The sequence below is a fragment of the Misgurnus anguillicaudatus genome, chromosome 13 (genome assembly GCF_027580225.2).
Source record: "Misgurnus anguillicaudatus chromosome 13, ASM2758022v2, whole genome shotgun sequence".
NCBI classification, from domain to species: Eukaryota; Metazoa; Chordata; class Actinopteri; order Cypriniformes; family Cobitidae; genus Misgurnus; species Misgurnus anguillicaudatus.
This window is the reverse complement of record NC_073349.2, coordinates 13274122-13295838: the sequence shown is the minus strand read 5'-3', so window position 1 is coordinate 13295838 and position 21717 is coordinate 13274122. Positions and strand designations below refer to the sequence as shown.

The 21717-nt window shown below is 37.1% G+C and overlaps 1 protein-coding gene across 2 annotated transcripts; it reads left to right on the top strand.

Moving 5' to 3' along the window:
* The first annotated feature begins 710 nt into the window (after positions 1–710).
* rbbp8l (retinoblastoma binding protein 8-like) lies at positions 711–21667 on the top strand. 2 transcript variants are annotated; one of them, XM_055189079.2, is made up of 17 exons: positions 711–773; positions 3937–4007; positions 6525–6839; positions 10348–10456; positions 13324–13366; positions 14447–14542; positions 14658–14770; positions 15053–15128; positions 15395–15579; positions 16194–16246; positions 16357–16394; positions 16479–17175; positions 17387–17507; positions 17602–17636; positions 17724–17826; positions 18110–18197; positions 20463–21667. In XM_055189079.2, the coding sequence occupies exons 4-16, from the start codon at positions 10393–10395 to the stop codon at positions 18193–18195; spliced, it is 1710 nt and encodes a 569-aa protein (XP_055045054.2). In that variant the 5' UTR covers positions 711–773; positions 3937–4007; positions 6525–6839; positions 10348–10392; the 3' UTR covers positions 18196–18197; positions 20463–21667. The 2 variants fall into 2 exon arrangements, with proteins under 2 accessions (XP_055045054.2, XP_055045055.2); XM_055189080.2 differs by lacking the exon at positions 711–773 and having other exon boundaries at positions 3745–4007.
* The last annotated feature ends 50 nt before the right edge of the window (positions 21668–21717 follow it).

Genomic DNA, 21717 nt, shown 5'->3' with positions numbered 1-21717 from the left:
TAAAAGCATAAATATTGTAATTTTTTAGTTAAGTATTAAAGCCCTGCACATTCCATTAGTATGCCATGCAGTTAACAGACTACACATTTTGAATGATTTACAATCTGCAGTTTATAGCCAAAGTAACACTGCTATGTTTGAAAGCATAGGTGACCCATTGTTCTTTCATGTGAGGTACAGTTTTATGGGGCCAAGCTTGTTTCTGCTGTGTTAGACATCTTTTGAGTTACATAAACATTTATGCAGCAGTATTTTGTAAAAGGGGATTCACCGTGTCTTGTAAATCTGTCTCATTCTTTGAAGTCTTATCTCTTTCATGACATCGATCGTAGTGCTGGAGTGGAATCCCAGTCCTCTAAAGTCTCTCTCTCTTTCTCTCTCTCTCTCTCTCTCTCTCTCTCTCTCTCTCTCTCTCTCTCTCTCTCTCTCTCTCTCTCTCTCTCTCTCTCTCTCTCTCTCTCTCTCTTGTCTGTTCATAATTTAATATGATTTTTTCTGGGTAATTATTTAAAAGTGTGTATTAATATATATGAATGAATTATTTGACTTTGAATTAACATCTTTCAATTTTCTTTTTCAACAGTTATCTTCCGTTTCCCTCCAGACCTCTGGGTGGCGACACATAATATGGCCGGATATATTTTGACAGTTTTACATCATTTAATACATTAGTTAATTTACAAATGTAGCAATGTTCCTGCAAAAGACGTTGTTTTGCGCAGAGAGGGACACAATAGCATTCAGTGTTTACCACAGAAATGCATAGAAAACAGGTAAGTAAGGAATAATTGTCGAGGGGCCGTTGAAATATTCGGAAAAAAGGTGATAATGCACATATCATTAATGATTATAACCGCGGGTGTGCGTTATTTTAAAATAATTAAAAGAGTGAAGCCAATTATTTCACTTATACCACGGTGGGCAGACATGCTAAGACATTGCACCGGCGGTTATTTTAAGACATTTGACAGGTTAGGTGTGCGTTTATCGAAAATAATGTATACCCAAAGAACATTTCTTAACCAATCAGAATAACGCATTCGACAGCCCGTGGTATAATAATAATGTTGTGTACGTGCTAAGCACACCTTAAAGAACAACATCAAGACGCGTGATGCAGTAACAACAACATATCTTTTACTGAACAGGAGTGCGTTTCCCAAAAGCATCGTTGCTAACCTGTTATCAACTTGGTTGGTTTTGATAATCACACCCCTGGTCAGGTGCTTTCTTAACCAACTGTATAGTGCATTCAACCACAAGGGGGCAGCCCTTCACCTTGAACATTCATTACAAATAACTTAATTGTCATAGGTAGACTACTGTTAATTGAAAATACCCAAAGCCCACAAGAACATAGAAAAACTTCAGTTTCTTCATTTTAGTTCTGTTTAGTCAAATTCAGTGGATTGGATCACTTATAAAGTTAAATAGTGTAGCCTATAGTAACACATTTACATTCTTATTTAAACAAATTAAGAAAATTAACAAACTAATCAAAACAATTTAATGAGTAAAAAATGTATGTTAGAATTAAACCAATAGTAAATTATATTACAGATTGCATATAATTATGATTTTAACTCTGAAATAATTTCAATTACAATATCCTTAGCCAGATTACAATCAATGATATACTTTATTATCATTGTGCTTAAAATATTAAACAACATTTAACTGAAATAAAAAATAGACGTAAAGTGTCCCTTACAAAAAATGACATGTCAATTCATAAAAGTGTAGTGTTTTTTTTTTTTTGGTGTATTGAATACTATAAGCAAAACCATGGTTTTACTACAGTAACCATGGTTTTTTTTTACTGTAGTAAAACCATGATTCATTTTTGTAGGCTAATAGGTAAAATTAATTAGGTTATTATATTAAAGAAAAAATACTTTAAAATCTTTTTGCCTTTCTAGATTATTTATTACTGTGTTTATTAATGTGTTTTTGTCATATTTGTCATATTTAGTTTAACGTATGAAGAGTTTCGTTGCAAAACGAGATAATCCGTTTTTTTAATTGTTCAGAAATCTCGTTTTTTGGTTGTGCATTCCAATTAAAATCAATTCAACTGCTGTTGGTTTTGATTTAAACCTTCATACTTAAAAAATACAGCTAAGTAGCACCATAAAACAAAATAATAACATGATAACATAATAATAAACATGTTTTGACAAAAATGTTAAAAAATGGATTTATCTCGTTTTGCAACGAAACTCTTTATATATGTTTCTACAAATCCAAAAAATATTTAAATGGTGTTAAAAACGTGAGATTACCCCCCAGTGGACCAGAAGTTAACTGCAGCACTGAGCATTCAGAATAGAGATAAGATTTTGTGCTTTGTTTTCATGAACACAGTTTGCACAGATCTGTCACTTTTATCCTCTAGAAATTATGTGTCTTCTTTAAGACTCCCTATAAATCACCAAGCATTTGGCTATTATTTCTTCAAGTGCCCATGAAATCAAATCTGAGGTTTTTGTCTTAAAGTATGCTATGTCAGTGGTTCTCAAATTGGGGCCCGGGGCCCCCAGGGGGGCCGCGAGATGGTGCCAGGGGTGGCCCCAGTTTAATGAGATTTTATAAAATACATGAATTTATCATGAATTCTGTGTAATTGAAACAAAAAAATATAAGGCTCCTAACCAACAGCACTACTTTGAATAATATTATATGTTTTGTTTAATTAAAATGTTACATTTTAGAACAAATTTGACATACATTTTCTTTGGGGGGGGGCCACGAAGAAATGCCCTGTACACAAGGGGGTCGCACTGAAAAAGTTTGAGAACCACTGCGCTATGTTAGCTATAAACTTAAGTGCTCCAAAACATTAAAAAGCACCTATTTTCAGATTCATGATTTTACATTTCCTTTGTTGTGTATAAGTGTGTGTTAGTATATGTTAATGATATGCAAAGGTACAAATCCCAAAGTAAACAATGACTCAAGACGAGTTATCATCTCCAACTGAAATCTCTTTTCTTGGACTACAACGAACGCAAGGACTTACTTCCTCGGCCTGTTGACGTGGACACGACGGTCATTATCATAATTCCACCCACTTCTGACTCACAGCCTGTAAAGTAGTCCGTTTTTATATTTAAAGAATTTACTGCAGACTAAACCATGTTTCAAACACATGTTTTGTGCAGGGCAGAGTAGCGCTTGTTGTTGTTGTTTCTATGATCACAAATGCAGACATGGTTTTATGTTTTAGTAGCCTTACCTTACCAATCTGTTATACGTTCTGCTCAAGCCGCTGATAAAGTTGATCGATCAGCTTGGTCATCTGCATTTTTTGGATCAGATTCAACTCGTATTGATAAGGTAGTAAAGATGATATTAACTGCTGTCAGTATTGCATTGGAAGCTTATCTCAAATATGGTAAGAAGCATCAAATTTCCGACTGAGATTTTCAGGCCAATCACACCGTACAGATTAGCTGGCCAATCGGAGGACACTGCACTTTTCAAAACGATGAGTTTTGTAAAAAATCAACGCATTTAGGGAGGTAGGGCATAAAGGAGCAACAATAATATACGTTATGTGGAAAATAATGAAACACATTATATTACACCAAAAACAGAATAACGTTATTTTTAGCAATGAAATAGGTGCTATTTAACACAATTCACATTGAAGAAAATAAGCATTTAAGACTTAAAAGTCTCTTGCTTCCCCCAATGCGGCTTGAAGATTTTATGACATCATTCTGCACTTCAGCTTCTAATCTGATTCCAGGCTGTGAGGTAAACGAAACGCTATTGGCCACACATTTTAAAACACTTAATTGGGTCTATTTGACAAAACTACTGATTTGTTACAGTTTGATATAATATATAAAATGGCATGTTATTCTATTTGAAAACTTTAAGTGAGCTACACATGACTAACAGTCCCCTATGTCCTTTCATGTGTCTTCAAAGGGGTGGAGATCCACAGTTGTTTAACCTGGTCTGTCTTGTTCTGCGGAATTAGGAAACGAACAATTGTACAGGTATAATTGACTTTGCATGCAGAACAGAGGTTGATCTTAATATATGTAATGTGTATGTAATATGCTGATGTGTTTGCAACCTGTTACTTGACTGCAGGTGGAAATAATTAATTTTTGAGAGAATTTGAGTCATGCATGTGTCATCTATATCTTAAAGATATATGTTTTAACAGCAAATTTAAAATACTCTGAATTTGCTTGCAGGTTAAGTGTAATACATTCTGGCTCTTTCTAGATCAGTTTTTTTTTACTATTTGTGGGTTACATAAGGGCTTTTCACACTAGAAATAGTTAACACTGGGTTATTCTAAACCCTGGGTTAACAGAATCCTGGGTTATCTGTTTCACGTTCCACAGCGTCTATACTTAACCAAGGGGTTAAGAGATAACCCTGGGTATTCATAATCTGACATTTCACACTGTGAGATCCTAAACCCTAGTTCAGGTGTCTCCAACCCTGTGCTACTTCCTGTCTGTAATTATCAAGCAACCCTGAACACCTTAATTAGCTGCTTCAGCTGTGTTTAATTGCATGCATTTGGCACTGCAATGCAGGGTTAACCCCTCAAAAGCAGGACTAACCCTGCTTTCGATTATATATCGAATGTACATACTGGTACCAAATGTATAAATATCTGTACCTAAATGGTACATATAAGGACCTTTTAAAGGGTAGGGGAGAACTGGGGCGAAAGTGACGCGGGACGAAAGTAACAAAGCGATTTTCTCCGAGCCCTGATAACATTTGCATTCCAAGCTATGACAGCATCTTTAGCACGCAACTCTTGACAGAGCTGACAAATATTGTGTTATTTCCTAACCGTTTAGGAAATAACACAACCGTTTTCAACCATGATAAGTAAATTCTTAAAGCGGTAATTTTTTTCTTATAACGCGTTTAGTTTCTCGTTTCATGCATTACAGTACAGATCAATCTACAGATTATTTAGTGCTATAACACATCCTGAAGTTTGACTTCTCGGAGTTTTTCAAAATAAAAGTAAATTAGGTTTAAATGTCAGGAATTCCTGTCGGGACAAAGGTAACATTTGTTACTTTTGTCCCACTGCTTATACTGTTGCATTATGTTGAACATTTCTATTATTCTTATTTGATTTTATTTAGTTCAAACTGTTAATTTTTTAACAATTCAAGTTTGTACTGTCAGGTTGCTTTTGAAACATTTGATAAAACTATAATTTAAAATGTAATTTCGGTAACACTTTACAATAAGGTAGGGATGCACCGATATGGAAATTTTGGCCGATAACCGATAACTCTTTATATTTGGGGGCTGATAACCGATATATATAGGCTGATAAATATTCATATTATTTTCACAATGAAAAACTCGCAGACCGCGGACATCTTGTCTTTGCGGTAGACTAGCATACTCTTCTTAAGCCCGCAACACGTGTCATCTTCGTGCTATGTCACAGAAAGCACCAATCAAAGCTCCAAATGGCCAGCAATGAGCAAGTGAAATGGTTCAACAAACCAAAATAATCCACCATTTATCCGCTTTCATTTATCGGCCTAATTTTGCTATCAGACCGATAATATTAAAAATAAGCAGTTATCGGCCGATAACGATATGTCGCCCGATATATTGTGCATCCCTATAAGGTTCATTAGTTAACATTAGTTAACAACATTAGTTAGCATGAGCTAACAATGAACTGCACTTATACAGCATTTATTCATCTTTGTTAATGTTAATTTCAACAATTAATATACTTTTTAAAAATCTTGTTAACCTTAGTTAATGCACCGTGAACTAACATGAACAAACAATTAAAAGCTTTATTTCTATTAACTAACATTAACAAAGATTAATAAATACTGCAACAAGTGTATTGCTCATGGTTTGTTCATGTTAGTTAATACATTAACTAATGTTAACTAATGAACCTTATTGTAAAGTGTTACCGTAATTTCATTATTTTTTGCAAATATAAATGACAAAATAAGTTTGCAGTTACATATAAACAATGTCATAGTCATGTATATTTACTAAAAACAAGTGTAACACAAAAATCTATCTTGTTGTGTTACTTTTCACCCACCTGTGTGTTACTTTCCTGCTGACAGGGTCAAAAGTAACAATGCACTACTTATGTACAAAGTAAAATTATGAAGTCGTTTTACGTTTGTTCAAAATTTCCCACAGCAAAAATATATCTCTGTCTAAAACATTATCTTTTAAAAACGACTTTTTTCTGAAAAATGTTATTTTCTCCCCTACTTCCCCATTAACAGCTTTGGACCATTTTTTTCTGACAGTGTATATGGCAACTTAATTTAATAATATAGGAGTATCTATAAACTATTATGACTCGATAGTTGGACTTCTTTCCATGTCTATCACAAGTTGCATTTCCATCTAAATCCAATAAAGCATATAAATGCTTCCTGTAGTAGCTTAAAAGAGCAAATCAATGCCAAATAAAGCGGCTTTGTGTGTCTAAAGGTGCTCTATATCCTTCTGAGAATTTTTTTTTGTTTGTGGCCGGGCAGGTTCAGTGGGATTTCAGCAGGACCGGTTTATCCAGGAGAGAACTGGTGTTTGTGTGTTACAGCGAGAAACCGCTCCAACCTGTTCTCCTCGACAGTGGGGAGGAGAAGGAGGGGTGCCGGGGCAGGAGGAGGAGAGGAGCGCAGGGCGTACGAAAACTCTCTTTCGTTCCCTATCTTTTTCCATCCAATGTGCCTCTTTGGGGTCTCAGAAGGACAGCTGTGTCACATACAGACAGACGGCATTGCGTGACTGACAGGTGGTGTGATTGACATCCTGGGACGCTGGGACGTCCGCTGTCAACGAGTTGGCACGGGGTAAGTCAAGCAATAGTTTGGACTGGGAGAGTTACAGTAAGCTGATGGCCACCAGTGACGTTCGTATCAAGCGTGACGGGCTCTATTGATATGGTGTGGGTGTCCCATCATGCTTAAATTGTATCGGTGGGATGTATTGAGCTATTATTATGTAATGCATGATCTTCTGCCTGTGTATATACAGATGAAACACTATCGATCATCATTCAAGCTATTTCAGATAAAGGGTGTGGTGGCATACTTGTTCTTACTTAGTATTTTTGCCGTGATCTGCCCTTATGGTCTATAGTTTTGTGTTACAACTGCAGCAAATCAAACTTTGTTGTTTTGTTTCATTTTTATGGAAATATTGAGAATGTTTATTTCATAATTGCAATTAACAGTTACGTTTTGTCTGAACAATTAAAAATGAACTCTATGGGAGAAATATTTGCCATTATTATGTGCATTGAAATTGTATTGTATGCATAAACTTAAAGCATGTTTAACATTCACTCGCAACTTCCCTCTCATTTCATGTGTCCAGCTTTAAAATTTGATTTCCATGCCCTTGTTAAGAGTTTGGAGTTTAACTGGTAATACCCTGTAGTCTTAAATCAAGACATTAACATGTAATACAGGTCTCAAAAAGCATTCAGCACACAAACAAGGATCAACTGCCAAAAATCAAAAACCGACCAAAATCATAGGCAATAATTGCGCAATATCAGAAGCATACTTTCCCATGTATATTATCATTGTGCCTCAAGCCTGCCGACTAAACAGTTTCTAAGTCTATTACTATCTAGCTGCCCAGCAGTTCACTTACAAGTTTTGTTAAAATTAAAGTAATGTCTCCATTATGAAAGGTTTGAACACAATGTATGACCTCTGACCCCAGATGTCAAGGTCACAATCAGAGGTTAGATTTGATCCACACACTCATACTGTAAATCTTTAAAGTGCATTTAGTATGAATGAAACCCAAAATTGCAAAGTGGCTTCGCAAAGGTTTCCAGAAAGCTGATGTGCGTGTGATGTGTGTGAAAAGTGAATTTTACAGTTCTGACAGACAGGTTCCCTCTTGCTCTCGCCGCTGTAACGTTGGCTAACATATCCCGACTTGCAGAAAGAGTGCGGCGGCAGGCGAAAATCACTCAGATCAAAATGCAAAAAGATTGCATGGGGGGGTAACCGCACCCTCGGCAGCATGCTGTATCTCTTTAGCTGGAAGTCTTGCAGACAGTCTTAAACACTGAATAGATGAAAAGCTAATTATAATGAGGTTTTATAACCAGATGTTCCTGTGTTGCCATTAAATGACCTCATACAGACACTTAAACATTCTTCTCGGAAAGTGCATTAATGGGTATCGGTGGCTAAAGGTTAAAAGTTAAGCAGTTATGCGTTTACAGTAAAATTTCCATCAGTATATTGATTTGCCACTGTAAAAATGCATAGTTGTACTTAAATGTTTAAGTTTAAACAACTTGAATTAATAAGTCATTTTGACTAGTGAGGAGTTGCTTTAAATTACAAAAATAAGTCGAATGGGTTTAAGTTATAACAACTTGATTTATTTATTTATTTAAGGCAACTTCTAACAAGTCAAAAAAGTTACTTATTAATTCAAGTTGTTTAAACTTAAACATTTAAGTACAACAATGCATTTTTACAGTGCAGCCTTAGGCAAGTCAATATCAGTAATAAGTTGTTTAAATTTAAACATTTAAGTGACACAAGGAATTTTTATCCAAATAAAGTAAAATATATCAGCATTTCTATGCATCTCACCTATTAAAGGTGCAGTGTGTAATTAGATAATTAGATTTAGAAGGAACTCTTGACAGAAATGCAAAATAATATACAAAACTATATTATCAGGGGTGTATAAAGACCTTTCATATTAAACCCTTAGGTTTTTATTACCTTAGAATGAGACGTTTTTATCTACATACTGAGGGTCCCCTTACATGGAAGCCGCCATTTTGTGCCGCCATGTTTCTACAGAAGCCCTTAATGGACAAACTTTTTTTACGACGCTGTCTCCGAAGATGACATGTTTGTCTGGTGGTGACTACCGTAGCTTCTCTATGCATTTTAGAAGCGATGGGTGAGCAGTTAAAGTAAAATATATCAGCATTTCTATGCATCTCACCTATTAAAGGTGCAGTGTGTAATTTTTAAAAGGAACTCTTGACAGAAATGCAAAATAATATACAAAAATATATAATCAGGGATGTATAAAAACCTTTCATAATGAACCCTTACGTTTTTATTACCTTAGAATGAGACGTTTTTATCTACATACAGAGGGTCCCCTTACATGGAAGTCGCCATTTTGTGCCGCCATGTTTCTACAGAAGCCCTTAATGGACAAACTTTTTTTACGAAGCTGTCACCGAAGATGACATGTTTGTCTGGTGGTGACTACCGTAGCTTCTCTATGCATTTTAGAAGCGATGGGTGAGCAGTTAACTGAGCCATTGGTTGCAATTTGCAACCTCACCACTAGATGCCACTAAAATTTACACACTGCACCTTTAAAACTAGATCTACACTAGATGTGATTATACTTTTTTAAATGCTTAAAAAAACATTTTTTTTTGGTTCCACACAGAACCTTTAAGTCAAAGGGTCTTTAAAGAACCATTTGTTAATTTTTTGTCAAACAGAAAGGTTCTTTGGAGGTTAAAAGTCCTTTATAAAGCCATTCAGCCATTCGTTCTTCTATGACATCATGAGCACCTTGATTGGGGTTACTTTAGATACACTGCTAAAAATCAAAGGTTCTTATAGGTTTTTTCATAGAAGAACCATTTTTGGTTCCTCAAATGACCTTATAATGAGTTCTTTGTTACCTTTATTAACTTTTTTTCACTACGAAGAACCTTGTGCAACAGAGGGTTCTTTATTAAACCAACAGCTTGACAAAGAAGTACCTTTATTTCTAAGAATGCATAGAGAGATTTTAGGTTGCAGTGCTCTGGTGTACATTTTCAGGTTTTTACAATCACAAAAGCGTGCTGATAACCCATCTCACTAAAGATAGGATGCTACTGCAGGTCATATTTAGAAACTCAACCATATTGTAAGATTATAACCTGATGTTGCTTAGATTTGAGATTACATGGTAGTGGTTTAAAATAAACCTGTTTGTTGTTTTATGCGCCAGCACACAAACACATGCTATGGACATTCTGTCTTTCCTTATTTCTTATTCTCAAACTCTTTCTCTCTCTTTAACACACACATACACACGCGCATGTGCATGTGCATATACACAAATAAAGTTAGGCCTGCGGTGCTCATCTTGCCGAACCAGTTTGTCAGGGAAAGGTTTTATAGCTTTGTTATATATGAACTGAGAAATTCAGGCTCATATTGTAGCAGGTTAAGTAAGAACAATGTAAGCTGACTTCATCTGTTTAATAACAAATGTTTTAATGGTTGAATGTGCATCTCTCTTTCTCGCAAATTACAAAGTAATACATGTGTTTTCTCTCTGTCTTTCACTCTCTTTCTCTAGAAAGAAAAAAAAAGAATCAATTGGCAGGTGTAGAGGAACACCAGCATGGCGGAGAGCTTCTCTGAGCTTCTGCAGAAACTGCAGGATGTTCATGAACATGAGTTGGAAGGTAAGAAGCTTGTGAGACTGAAGTCATTTTTATACAGAGTAGCATATTTAACACCTTGATACATTAAAGAATGTTTGTTTATTCGTTGACAATTGTCTGTCATGATTTGAAAAACAGTAATTGTAAACAAACCAATGTGCATCTCCTTTACAGTAGAAGTCTGTAAAAGGGATGTAGTTTTATTAGAAGCAGACTCCGCCCACAGGAATTATGCGGTAATGCATTTACCACAAGTTCCTCACCTTAGGACAGTAGGCCCACTTACTAAACCAACAAAACCACAAATTTTTTTATGGAAGAATGATACACGCCTTTAACAAAAGACATCCGTGCCACCAGATTGGCTTTTCCTTTTGACTTGCATTGTTATGCGTCACAGTAAACACGAGTTTTGTTTACTAAAGCTGAAGGACGAGTCAAAATTGTTTCGGGTGAGACTTGACAGCATGCCACAGATGCTGTCGACAATGTTTGGAACGTATAACTGAGAAAAAAATAAACATTGTCGTTCACAGAGATTTTATAAAGTTTTTTTTTTGTAGTTGAAAATATTGGTACATCCAGTGTTGGGTAACTTACTCAAAAAAAGTAATTAATTACTAGTTACTAATTACATCTTCAATCATGTAATTAGATTACTTTACAAATTACTCTCTTCAAAAAGTATTTAATTACTTATTACTAATTACTTTCTAAAACCTATTAGTACAAGGATAGGCTTGAAATGGCTCGAAGAAATAATATATAAAAGTACATCAATTATTCTGATCCCACTTTAGGGTCAAATTCTCTCTATTAAATAACTATTAACTACTTTTGCCTCAATATACTCCAACTACTGCTTATTAATACTAAAGAAGTTGTTAATTTTAAGTATTGGTAGGAATGGGGAGGGTTAAGGATGTATAAAAAGATTTTTTTTGCAGAATCAGGCATTAATATGTGCTATTAAGTATTAATAAATAGCCAACATCTCATTCATATTAATGCTAATAATAATCAACCAGTTAATAGTGAGAATTGTAAACTAAAACCATGTTAAATGCACTATTGTATTTTAGTATACATAATTGTTTTACAGTCCATACACAGTATTTAGATACATCAGAAGTAACTGTAATTAGATTACATGAAAAAGAAGAGTAATCCCTTGGGGGCCAGTCACACCAAAAGCGCTTTAAACGCTTGCAAACGCACCACAACGTAAGGCCCGCCTCTCCCCTCATTCGATTGGACAATGGAAAGACGCGAATGACGTCAGGCGCTTCTCTGCTCTCAGCGCTCCTTCAAAAACGCGTTCGCGGCAGGCGGCAAAAAACCGTAAGGCGCTCGGCGTGCATAAACAGCGCGCAAACGTGCCCTGCTCATAGAATATCATTCAAAAAAGGTGCCTGCAACTGCCATAAACGCTTTTGGTGTGACTGGCCCCTTACTTTACTTTTTCAAAGGAAAAGTAATTTAATTATAGGAACTAATTACTTAGTAACTAGTTACACCCAACACTGGGTACATCTAAGGACCTGTCGAAAATGGCACACTTCGGACTTATGGACATCCTCAGAGTCCACACTTGATGACATAATGTAGTGCAGACCTTAGGGACCCTTGACACAAGTCCACAAGGGCGCAGCGGAGAGAAAGAGGCCCTGTCCCAAATGGCACACTTTATGTGGGCTTTCTGTCTCGTTGCCTTAAATTGCGCGTGCTTGCTTAGTCTACGAGTTCGTAGGGTGTCCCATCTGTCCTTTTACCCTCCAAAGTGTGCTCATCAGCGCCCCCTTTGCACCCTTGATGCGATCTTCGGTGAAGCCATCAGTTCCTCTGATGGACAATTTATCTTCCTATTTCCAGCATGATGCCCAAGTCTGTCCAAAAATACGACTCTGCTGCGCCCTCTTGGACTCGCGTTAAGGGTCCCTAAGGTCTGCACTACATGATGTCATCAAAGTGTGGACGCTGAGGAAGTCCACAAGTCCGAAGGGTGCCATTTGGGACAGGGCCAGAGAAGTTTCCCATCAGTGTGAACTCCTCCTTTCCGTTGTCTGATTGCTCTTTTTGGAACTTGTTTACAACTGATGAACTTTAAAAGACACTGTTTAGGAGTTGCAACCACAGGCATAAGTAAATCAAAATCTCACGTGTCTTGTTTGCAATCGGTGCATACGTGCATGTAATGTAAACAACACAAACAACAGCAAACATTTTTCACCTCAGTTGGCATCATACTGCACTTACGACATTTACACCTTTTAAAAGGGCAAATGCAGAAATAACACATCAAGAGTTTTGCATTTTTTATTAAAATAGCCGATAAACAAACACAGATTAATTACCTGATAGAGACTTACTGCTGTAATCATTGCTGCTGTTGTTCCTGTTGATCAATTACTGACTCAGTATCCGATTCTGGATCATATGTGTACGGCTGTATCTGACTGTAAGCCATAGTTGTTAAAAAAAATGTTTTCCATTTCCATCAATGTCACAGCTGTTAGATTAGTATCCAAAGGCTACGCATACTCGTAACCCTTTAGCTCCGCCCACCGTACGCCTTCAAGTGTTTTCCGGCAAAAAAAACGGAATGGCCATTCTGTCTTTTAATAATCAGACAACACGAAAGAAAACGGTATGTGTTATGTGAGCTTTACTATATTTTATAAAATGTCATAAACATTTTATGGCCCCCAGTTTGAGAACCACTGATCTAAGGTACACACTGTACATATTAGGATGTTTTTTAAAGGTACCATCCCAATGATAAAAAGGTACAACTTTTGTACCTTTTTTCTGAGAGTGTACTAAAGATTTAACGCTCTGAGAAAAAATGATGTGGTTTGTCATCTGTGTCTCTCTCTCTTTATTTAAAGGATGGCAGGAGAAAGTGCTAGAAATGACAAATAAAAAGAATATGTAAGTATGACATTTATGCATTTGGCAGACACTTTTTTCAATGCGACTTACATTGTGTTATTTTATCACTATGTGTGTTGCCTTGGAAATTAACCCAAAACTTTCATTATGATCTTGGTTGTCGAGCTCAACAACTAAGCTTAAAGGAATAGTCAATTTTCTTAAAAGAAAAATCCAGACAATTCACTCACCACCATGTCATCCAAAATGCCGATGTCCTTCCCTGCTCAGCCGAGAAGAAATTATGTTTTTTGAGGAAAACATTGCAGGATTTTTCACATTTTAATGGACTTTAATAGACACCAACAATTAACACTTAACTCAACACAAAACAGTTTTTTTCAACGGAGTTTCAAAGGACCACAAACAATTCCAAACCAGGCACAAGGGTCCCATCCAGCACAACGACCGCCACCTTTGACAAGAAAAATAACAAATACACAACTTCTCGTCGAGATCCGGTCGTGATGCGCCAGTGTGACTCCACGCAATACGTCATGACGTCAAGAGGTCACAGAGGACGAACGCGAAACTCCGCCCCAGTGTTTACAAGAGTCTTGAAGGAGGACTGTTCCGACGTTGTTGTATGTCAACTGATACTAATTAATGTCTTTGTGTCAGTTTATTGTTTACAATGGTCCGCAAATGTGCGTTTTATATATGTAACACGTGACCTCCCTACGTCACTACGCATTTACGTTAGGTCGCGCTGGATCGGATCTTGACGAGAAGTTGTGGTTTAAAAGTGTATATTTGTTATTTTTCTTGTCAAAAATGACAATCGTTTCGCTAGACAAGACACTTATGCCTTGTTTGGGATTGTTTATAGTCCTTTGAAACTCCGTTGAAAAAAACTGTTACGTGTCGAGCCAAGCGTCAACTGTTGGTGTCTATCAAAGTCCATCAAAATGAGAAAAATCCTGCAATGTTCTCCCCAAAAAACAAAACCTCCTCTCGACTGAACAAAGAAAGACATCAACATTTTGGATGACATGGTGGTGAGTAAATTATCTGGATTTTTCTTTTAAGAAAATGGAATATTCCTTTAACATTAATATTGTGTTTGTTTGTATGTTGCAGCGATTCAAAGCGCATGGAGGAACTTTACAACAGGAACCAGCAGCTCCGAGAACAGCAACGGATACTGACAGAGAACATCAAACAGCTGGAAAACAGGTGTGTATGTGCATGTGTGTGTAAGTGACTGAGAGAGAGAGAGAGAAAGAGAGAGAGAGAGAGTCTTAAATCTGATTTACCGTTGACCACACTTGATGTGTCTGTTGATTTTCAGGTTGCGAGCCGGATTGTGCGACAGATGTACAGTCACTCAGGATGTGGCTAAAAAAAGACTGCAGGAATATGAAAGCTCACAGCTGCAGAGTTTACAGCATATCTCTATACTGGGTGAGTTATAAATAGACCTAGAAAATACACAAACAGTGCGGTTCAAAAGTCAGGCACAGAACTGAAAATCTGGGATTTAAAAGGAGAACGTTTTTGGATCTTCAAATTGAAAATTGAATGAAATATTTATCATTCTGTATTACATGTCAGTCCCTTAACAAATACAAGTAAATTAGTACAAACCAGTCAGTCACCCCGTGCAGGATTTGAACTTGCACTCAACAACTAGGTCACACAGTTATGTGAATATTAATGATATTTCCTGTTTGTTCACTACTGCAGTGAGTGAGATGAATGCATTAAAGAAAGAAAATGACAAATTGAAAGAGGAGGTGAAGAGCCTGAGGGATCGTACAAAGTAAGTAAAACACGTTTCGTATTTAATATTTATTTGTTTTTTGATTTTCCCAACTGGGTGTAGATTAAGTACAAGGTCCTTTTCAGTCTACTTTACTGTAACTGTGTGTGTGTGCAAATTTCAAACATTAATTTTGCTGAACAAGATTCAGTATCCAGTCACTTCTGCTTGTGGTCAAGGCTTGTTTGCCAAAGTATTTCCATGAAAAAATGTCTAGTTTCTATGTGCCAGCCGTGCATAAAAATACAAATCTGTACTTTTTGCAGTCAGCAGAATGGTCTTTCAGAGGAAAGCATCCCTCCCGAGGTCAAGTTATCACCTGACACAGCAGTGGCCGCTGTGACTCTGCTGACCTCAGGGCTGAAGTCTAGCCAGTCACCAGCAGGGGACGCCACTGTACCTGCAGCCACTGTCAAGCGTGAGATGGAAAACAGTCCAACGGACAGCCTGGGTGAGTTAAAACAGAACTAAAATTCATGAGATATGAGAGAAAGTTTTACCAAAATACCTGGGGTATTTATATTTGGGACATTTTTATATACTAAGAACCATTATAAAGGTTGGACACACCTATACTTTTTTTTTCATTTTACATTACAGTACATTTATGCATTTGGCAGTTGTCCAAATCGTCTTTCAGTGCATTACATGGTATACATTATATCAGGAATTATATCCATGGGTTCGAACCCACAACCTTTTATGCTGCTAACACAATGCTCCACCACTGATCTACAGAAACATTTAGGATAGGACAGGACAGGATGGCATAGGATAGGTACTTTATTGATTGAGGTATAGGACACTCTCAAAAGTTGTACCATTTTGTCACCATGTACCATTTAGGTACAGATATGTACCTTAAAGGTACCAATTTGTACCTTAAATTTTTCCCAACTCTGGGTTCGGGCCAAATTCCGAGCTCAGAGCCCTCCCCAGACAGATACGCATACATTAATATACAAATTACTTTATTTTTATTTAATTTACGTGTAAACTTATAAAAATAACCTTGTTCACATTTTTACTGATGAGACCATCTGAAATAAACTTTGTTCTGTACAGAGAAAGTGTCTGAACACAAACTTATGCAAGGCTGGGCCAGGGCATTTTCATTCGTAAGTAATACTTACATTCGTTTTAATATCTTTCAAATCTTTAAATTAGTTGTTGCCAAATTCATTCCTGTGTCGTTGCTTGTTAAAATGTGTATGTTTCTCTCACCCAGGAGTCCAACAAACCCCCATTGTTTGGATCAGAAAGAAGGTGAGACAGCCCAAAAAAGATGCACTAACATTGTAAAACAGACAAAGGTCTCACACCTTAATTCTTCTTCTCCTGTACCCCTAGAGCTTCAAGTGTGGAGTCACTGGAGCAGAGACATTCGCCTTTATCTCCATCACTTCCAACAGCTCTTGGTCTACTAAAGAGTTTTTCGCCTTCTGAGGAACGTAGCAGCCGTCGACAGATCCACGCCCCTGTCCCATTCCGGCCGCTCCCAATGCAGACAGTCCGTCTCCCCTGGCCGCTTTCGGATTCACCTGACTGGGTAACAGTAGCGGCACCCACCTCTGGTGTTAATAGCGGTATTGCAGTTCATTCAAGCCCAACTCAAATGCAAAGTTCAAATATACTGCGTTTCCCTAAACTGGTCCCTACTATCAACGGCCTCCTGTCTCGCACGCCCATCCCGAGCCCCAGCAGTCTTCGGCCCTGGTCAGAACGGCCTCCGCGCAGAAGTCTCTCAGAGCATGTTGAGAGTCGCGAGAAAAGAGCAACAGGAGGAGAAACTGTTACAGCGGCGCCCCAGTGTAGGGTCACGCCGGCACAGCCGGAAAGGATTTTCGGAGAGAACCTCAGAGAGGATGAGGAGGAAACACCGCTGGATCTGTCCGAGTCGGGACGCTCCAAAAGCAAAGAGAAAACGCACTCACAGAGTGACGCATCTTCGTCTTCGTCTTCCTCACCACCTGCTCCGCTTTCATCATCTTCTCAGTGCCCATCAAGTCCTCAAAGTGACCCGCAGATGACAGACAACAACACACAGGTAACATCTTTTTGTATAAATGTAAAAAAGCCAAACACCTTGTAATCGGTGTTGACTTTGCTTACATGATGGAATATCTCGCAAGTTATTTAAAACGCAAATTGTGTTACTCATAGCCAGACTATATTGGGTCTATAGTTAACTTAGACTGTGAAATGATGGCTATTGCTTGCTAGGTAAATGATAGTGATCTTTTGCCCATATTGCACAGGAGGAAACAGCACAGGACAGATCTAAAGAAAAGGAAGAGGTACAGAAAGATGAGACACCTCCAGCAGCCGAAACATCTACCAACTCAGACACCAAAAAAATTAGCATTTCTCTCCAACCAGGTGAAATCTCTCACATTTGTCTAAGTGTAGTAAAAGTAAAAGTATGCTGTGCTATTTGTATTAAATGTATTAACATTGCTTTGTTGCCTTCCAGTTGTGCTTATGGAGTCACTTAGACCTGGAGGACAGGTAAATGATCCCATATGAATTAAATAGCTTTTTTTAAGTTCTGACATCATTTGTAACTTCTGATGTGTTGTGTTATACAAACACTAGACAGTAAAGTTGGCAGATCTTGAGAGCAGAGCGGCTGAGCAAGACGAAAAGGAGAACAATGATCATGAAACAAGCAGAAAAAGACCAGGACCAGAGAGTAATGGTGAGAGAGCCTTGAGTTTCACACTATAAACTTAGCACAGCAGGTTCTTAAAGGGATAGTTCACCAAAAAATAAAATACTGTCATCATTTACTCACCCTCATGTTTTCTGTTGAATACATAAAAGATGCATATTTTGATAAACAATGGTATGTGTTTGTGGCACAGTTGACACCACCCGTTGATTTCCATAGTAGGAAAAACAAATACTTATTGGGTACTGTCAACTGTGTGCTTTGCTTTACATATTCTTTGCATTTCTTTAAACTTATTTCTCTGGTCTAGGACTTTCCCAGCGGTCACTAAAAGAGAAGAAATTTAGGCTTAGCAGGGGAACTCAAGGAAACCATGCAGAACAAGAGCAAGGATGAAGGTCTGTCTATCTCCCAACCGATCCTCCAGCCCATGCGATTGCTTTGGTCGTTTGTCCATTTCACCCAATACGACCAATAGATGCATTTACTAAATTAGCGCCTCTACCGGCAGCAGGTGAAACTTAATATATCAGGGCAGTGGTTCTTAAACTGGGGGCCGTGAGATGGAGCCAGGGGGGGCCCGATTTTATGACAATTTATAAAATACATTAATTTATTATGTACTTTGTGTAATTAAACAAATAATAATAAGGCTATTAACCAGCGGCACTAATTTGTATAATTTAATGTTTTGTTTAATTCAAATGTTAAGTTTGAGAACAGTTTTTTGTCATAAATTTTCTTTGGGGGGCTGCGAAGGGATGCACAATACACAAGGGGGGCCACACGCTGAAAAAGCTTGAGAACCACTATATTAGGGCAGTGGTTCTCAAACTTTTTCTGCGTGCGGCCCCCCTTGCGTATGGTGCATTCCATCGCAGCCCCCCAAATAAAATTTATGACAAAAAACTGTGATAAAATTGAACATTTTAATAAAACAAAAAATAAACTATACAAAGTAGTTGGTTAGTAGTCTTATTTTTTTATGTTTAATTACACAGAATTTATGATAAATGAATGTTTTTTATAAAATGTCATAAAACTGGGGCCCCCCTGGCACCATCTCGCCGGCCCCCAGTTTTAGAACCACTGTATTAGGGTATGAAATTATATTTTGGGGTATAATTTTGCTATGATGACATGTACTGGGATAAGATTTTCAATTGAAACTGCAAGGATTAATTGTATTTAATTACACATTACACCAGTGGTTCTCAAACTTTTTCAGCGTGTGGCCCCCCTTGTATATGGTGCATTCCTTTGCGGCCCCCCAAATTTTTTTTATAACAATTTTGTTCTAAAACCTAACATTTAATAAGACAAAACATATTAAAGTATACCAAGTAATGCTGTTGGTTAGTAGCCTTATTTTTTTTTATGTTTAATTACACAGAATTCATGATAAATTAATGTGTTTTATGAAATGTCATAAAACTGGGGCCCCCCTGGCACCATCTCGCGGCCCCCCGGGGGGCCCGGCCCCCAGTTTGAGAACCACTGCATTACACTATTCAGGCATTTAGGACAAATAACATACGCATTTATTTATTAAACACAGCATACAAAACAGTCACAACTTTTTTAAAATGCACTTAAAATATTCCAAGTGTACTGAGGTCAAACAATCGATTTGTTTGAAGAAAAGATGCGAATGTGATGCCAATCCGCTGTAAATATCAGATCCGGTGTACACTGATTTAAAAAACTGCGATGATACATCATGATTGTGAAAAGGCATTGGCTCTCGCGTGTCTTGTAACCGATTGCATCATTACGTTAGCTAAGAATGTGAAGCGCTATTGGCTCTTGTGACCGACTACATCATGCTGGTTTATGTTTGAATGAGATCTGACTTTGCGTTTTGATCACTGCGAGTTCTTCATATAAAGTAATCGTATGGCTGCAGTTTGCAAGGTTCGCATCGCAAGTAGTTTGTAATACTTTTATAAATACCTGTGCCTGTACTTTTACTTGCGTGTCGTGTTTTATATGGTTGAGAAGTGGTTGGATAAGGTGAGGGTGGGGTTAGATGCTCTAAAATATTTTTAAAGGCGCTCTAAGCGAATCTGTGTGACGTTACTTTTTGTTGATGTTTTAACTGTTTTCAAACAAACGGAGCGTAGCTAACTCGTCCCCCTCCTTTCCGTGCTTTCATGAATGCGCCCCACCCTCAAATCCTTCTTGTCGTTTATTGGCTGGAACACTTTGTTATGGTTTCTGTTTGTAGGTTTAGCCACTTTGTTTTTATTGCAGTTTGTAGAGCCTGTGCTGTCTACAGAGATCGCGTTTTTTACAGTTTGATTAGCGGACAGGCAGCAAGCAGATAGTGAGGAGATGTTTGCTGTATGTAACAAAAAAATTTTATGGTCTAAAACGCGTGAATTCGCTTAGAGCACCTTCAAATGTTTATACAACCATTTTTACATTAACAAATTCATGAAATAAATGAAAAATTCAAAAACCTTAAAACGTAACGACAGGTTGCATAAGCCACTGCTGCTAGAGGACACTAATCCCTTAATACGTCACTTTACTTCATAATAAGGTGCTTGCACAAACGACCTATGAGGTTTTGGAGGACAGTCTCGTCTATCTTTCTGTGTGTACTTTAAATGCACTGTTTTATTTCTTTACATTTACATTTATTATCTTTCTTTCAACAGGCGATGGATGTAACCAAGTTCAAGTTTTCTGCCGGCTTCTTGCCTTCACAAGTTTTCAAGATCACACTCAAAGTCTTACATTCGATTCAGTTTTTTTATACCAGCGCTACACGAATACGTCTGCCAACATTAATCTCATCGATCACAGATTATATCTAAGAAGTTACTTTCCAACAACTTACTTTTTTGTAATGATTTTGAACCTGAGATCAACTGGAACGCTTCGTCAGCTCTGAATTTCATATTTCATTAAATTGATTTTTCAGCAGTCTTTGACTGATGCAAAACAGGAAGCCAGTAACTAGCTACTAAGGGGCTGTTAACCAGATATTCTTTCAGTTTTGGTTCATACCATAAATCAACGTATACCTGTTATACTTTAGATTTTTTTGCTTTGATTGTTGCTCCCTCTCAGTTTGGACCATTTCCATGTTTGTTTCCATTCTCTCTTCCGTGTGAGAGCTGTCATCTATTTTTGTCACTGTCTAAGCACTATGTCCTCTGTAGATGTGACAAAAAGTTCTGCTTCCCCTTTTTTTTTGAGATGGCAAGCATATATTTTGTAATAGTGAATTTTCCACTTGCAGCAGTAGATGCTCTGAGAAAGGGGGAAGCATAAAACTGTGAAAAAAAATTATACTTAGAATACTTTCTGTTTTTAGTCATATACCACTTTTATGTTAAGATCATATGGTTTTTTTTTTGCATTATTTTTAATGTAAAATTGACATAATTTAGTGGATTTTGATGGTTTGACGTATTTACATAGCACTTTCTGAAACATTATAATGTCTATTGTAATAAATAGAAATGTAAATAATCCATTTTAAATCAATAGCCGTATATGAGTATGACACATCGCAGATTAGAGATCAAAAAATACAAAACTCTCTGTACAGTAATTGGTTTAGGATGTGGGAAGCTACGGGGTTACAGGAAGAAGGTGAATCATTTTACCATGATGTAACTCAGGGTTGCTCCTGTGTCCTTTTAATAATTTGACTTTAAATATTTTCATAACCACAATACAGGAACTCGATCATAGCTTATTTTAAACTGTGCTCCACTTATTTTGCATCACCAAAAAGAGATGATAAAAGTGAAAAAAAAAACAAAGTTTTACACCTCACATTATATTTTACTGTTTTCAAATACAAATGTTGTAAATACTTGATGCAAAAACAGAATAAACTTTTTCCACAAACTGACATTTGTGTGCTAAATGTTGCATGTATTTGTAAATGCAATACATGCA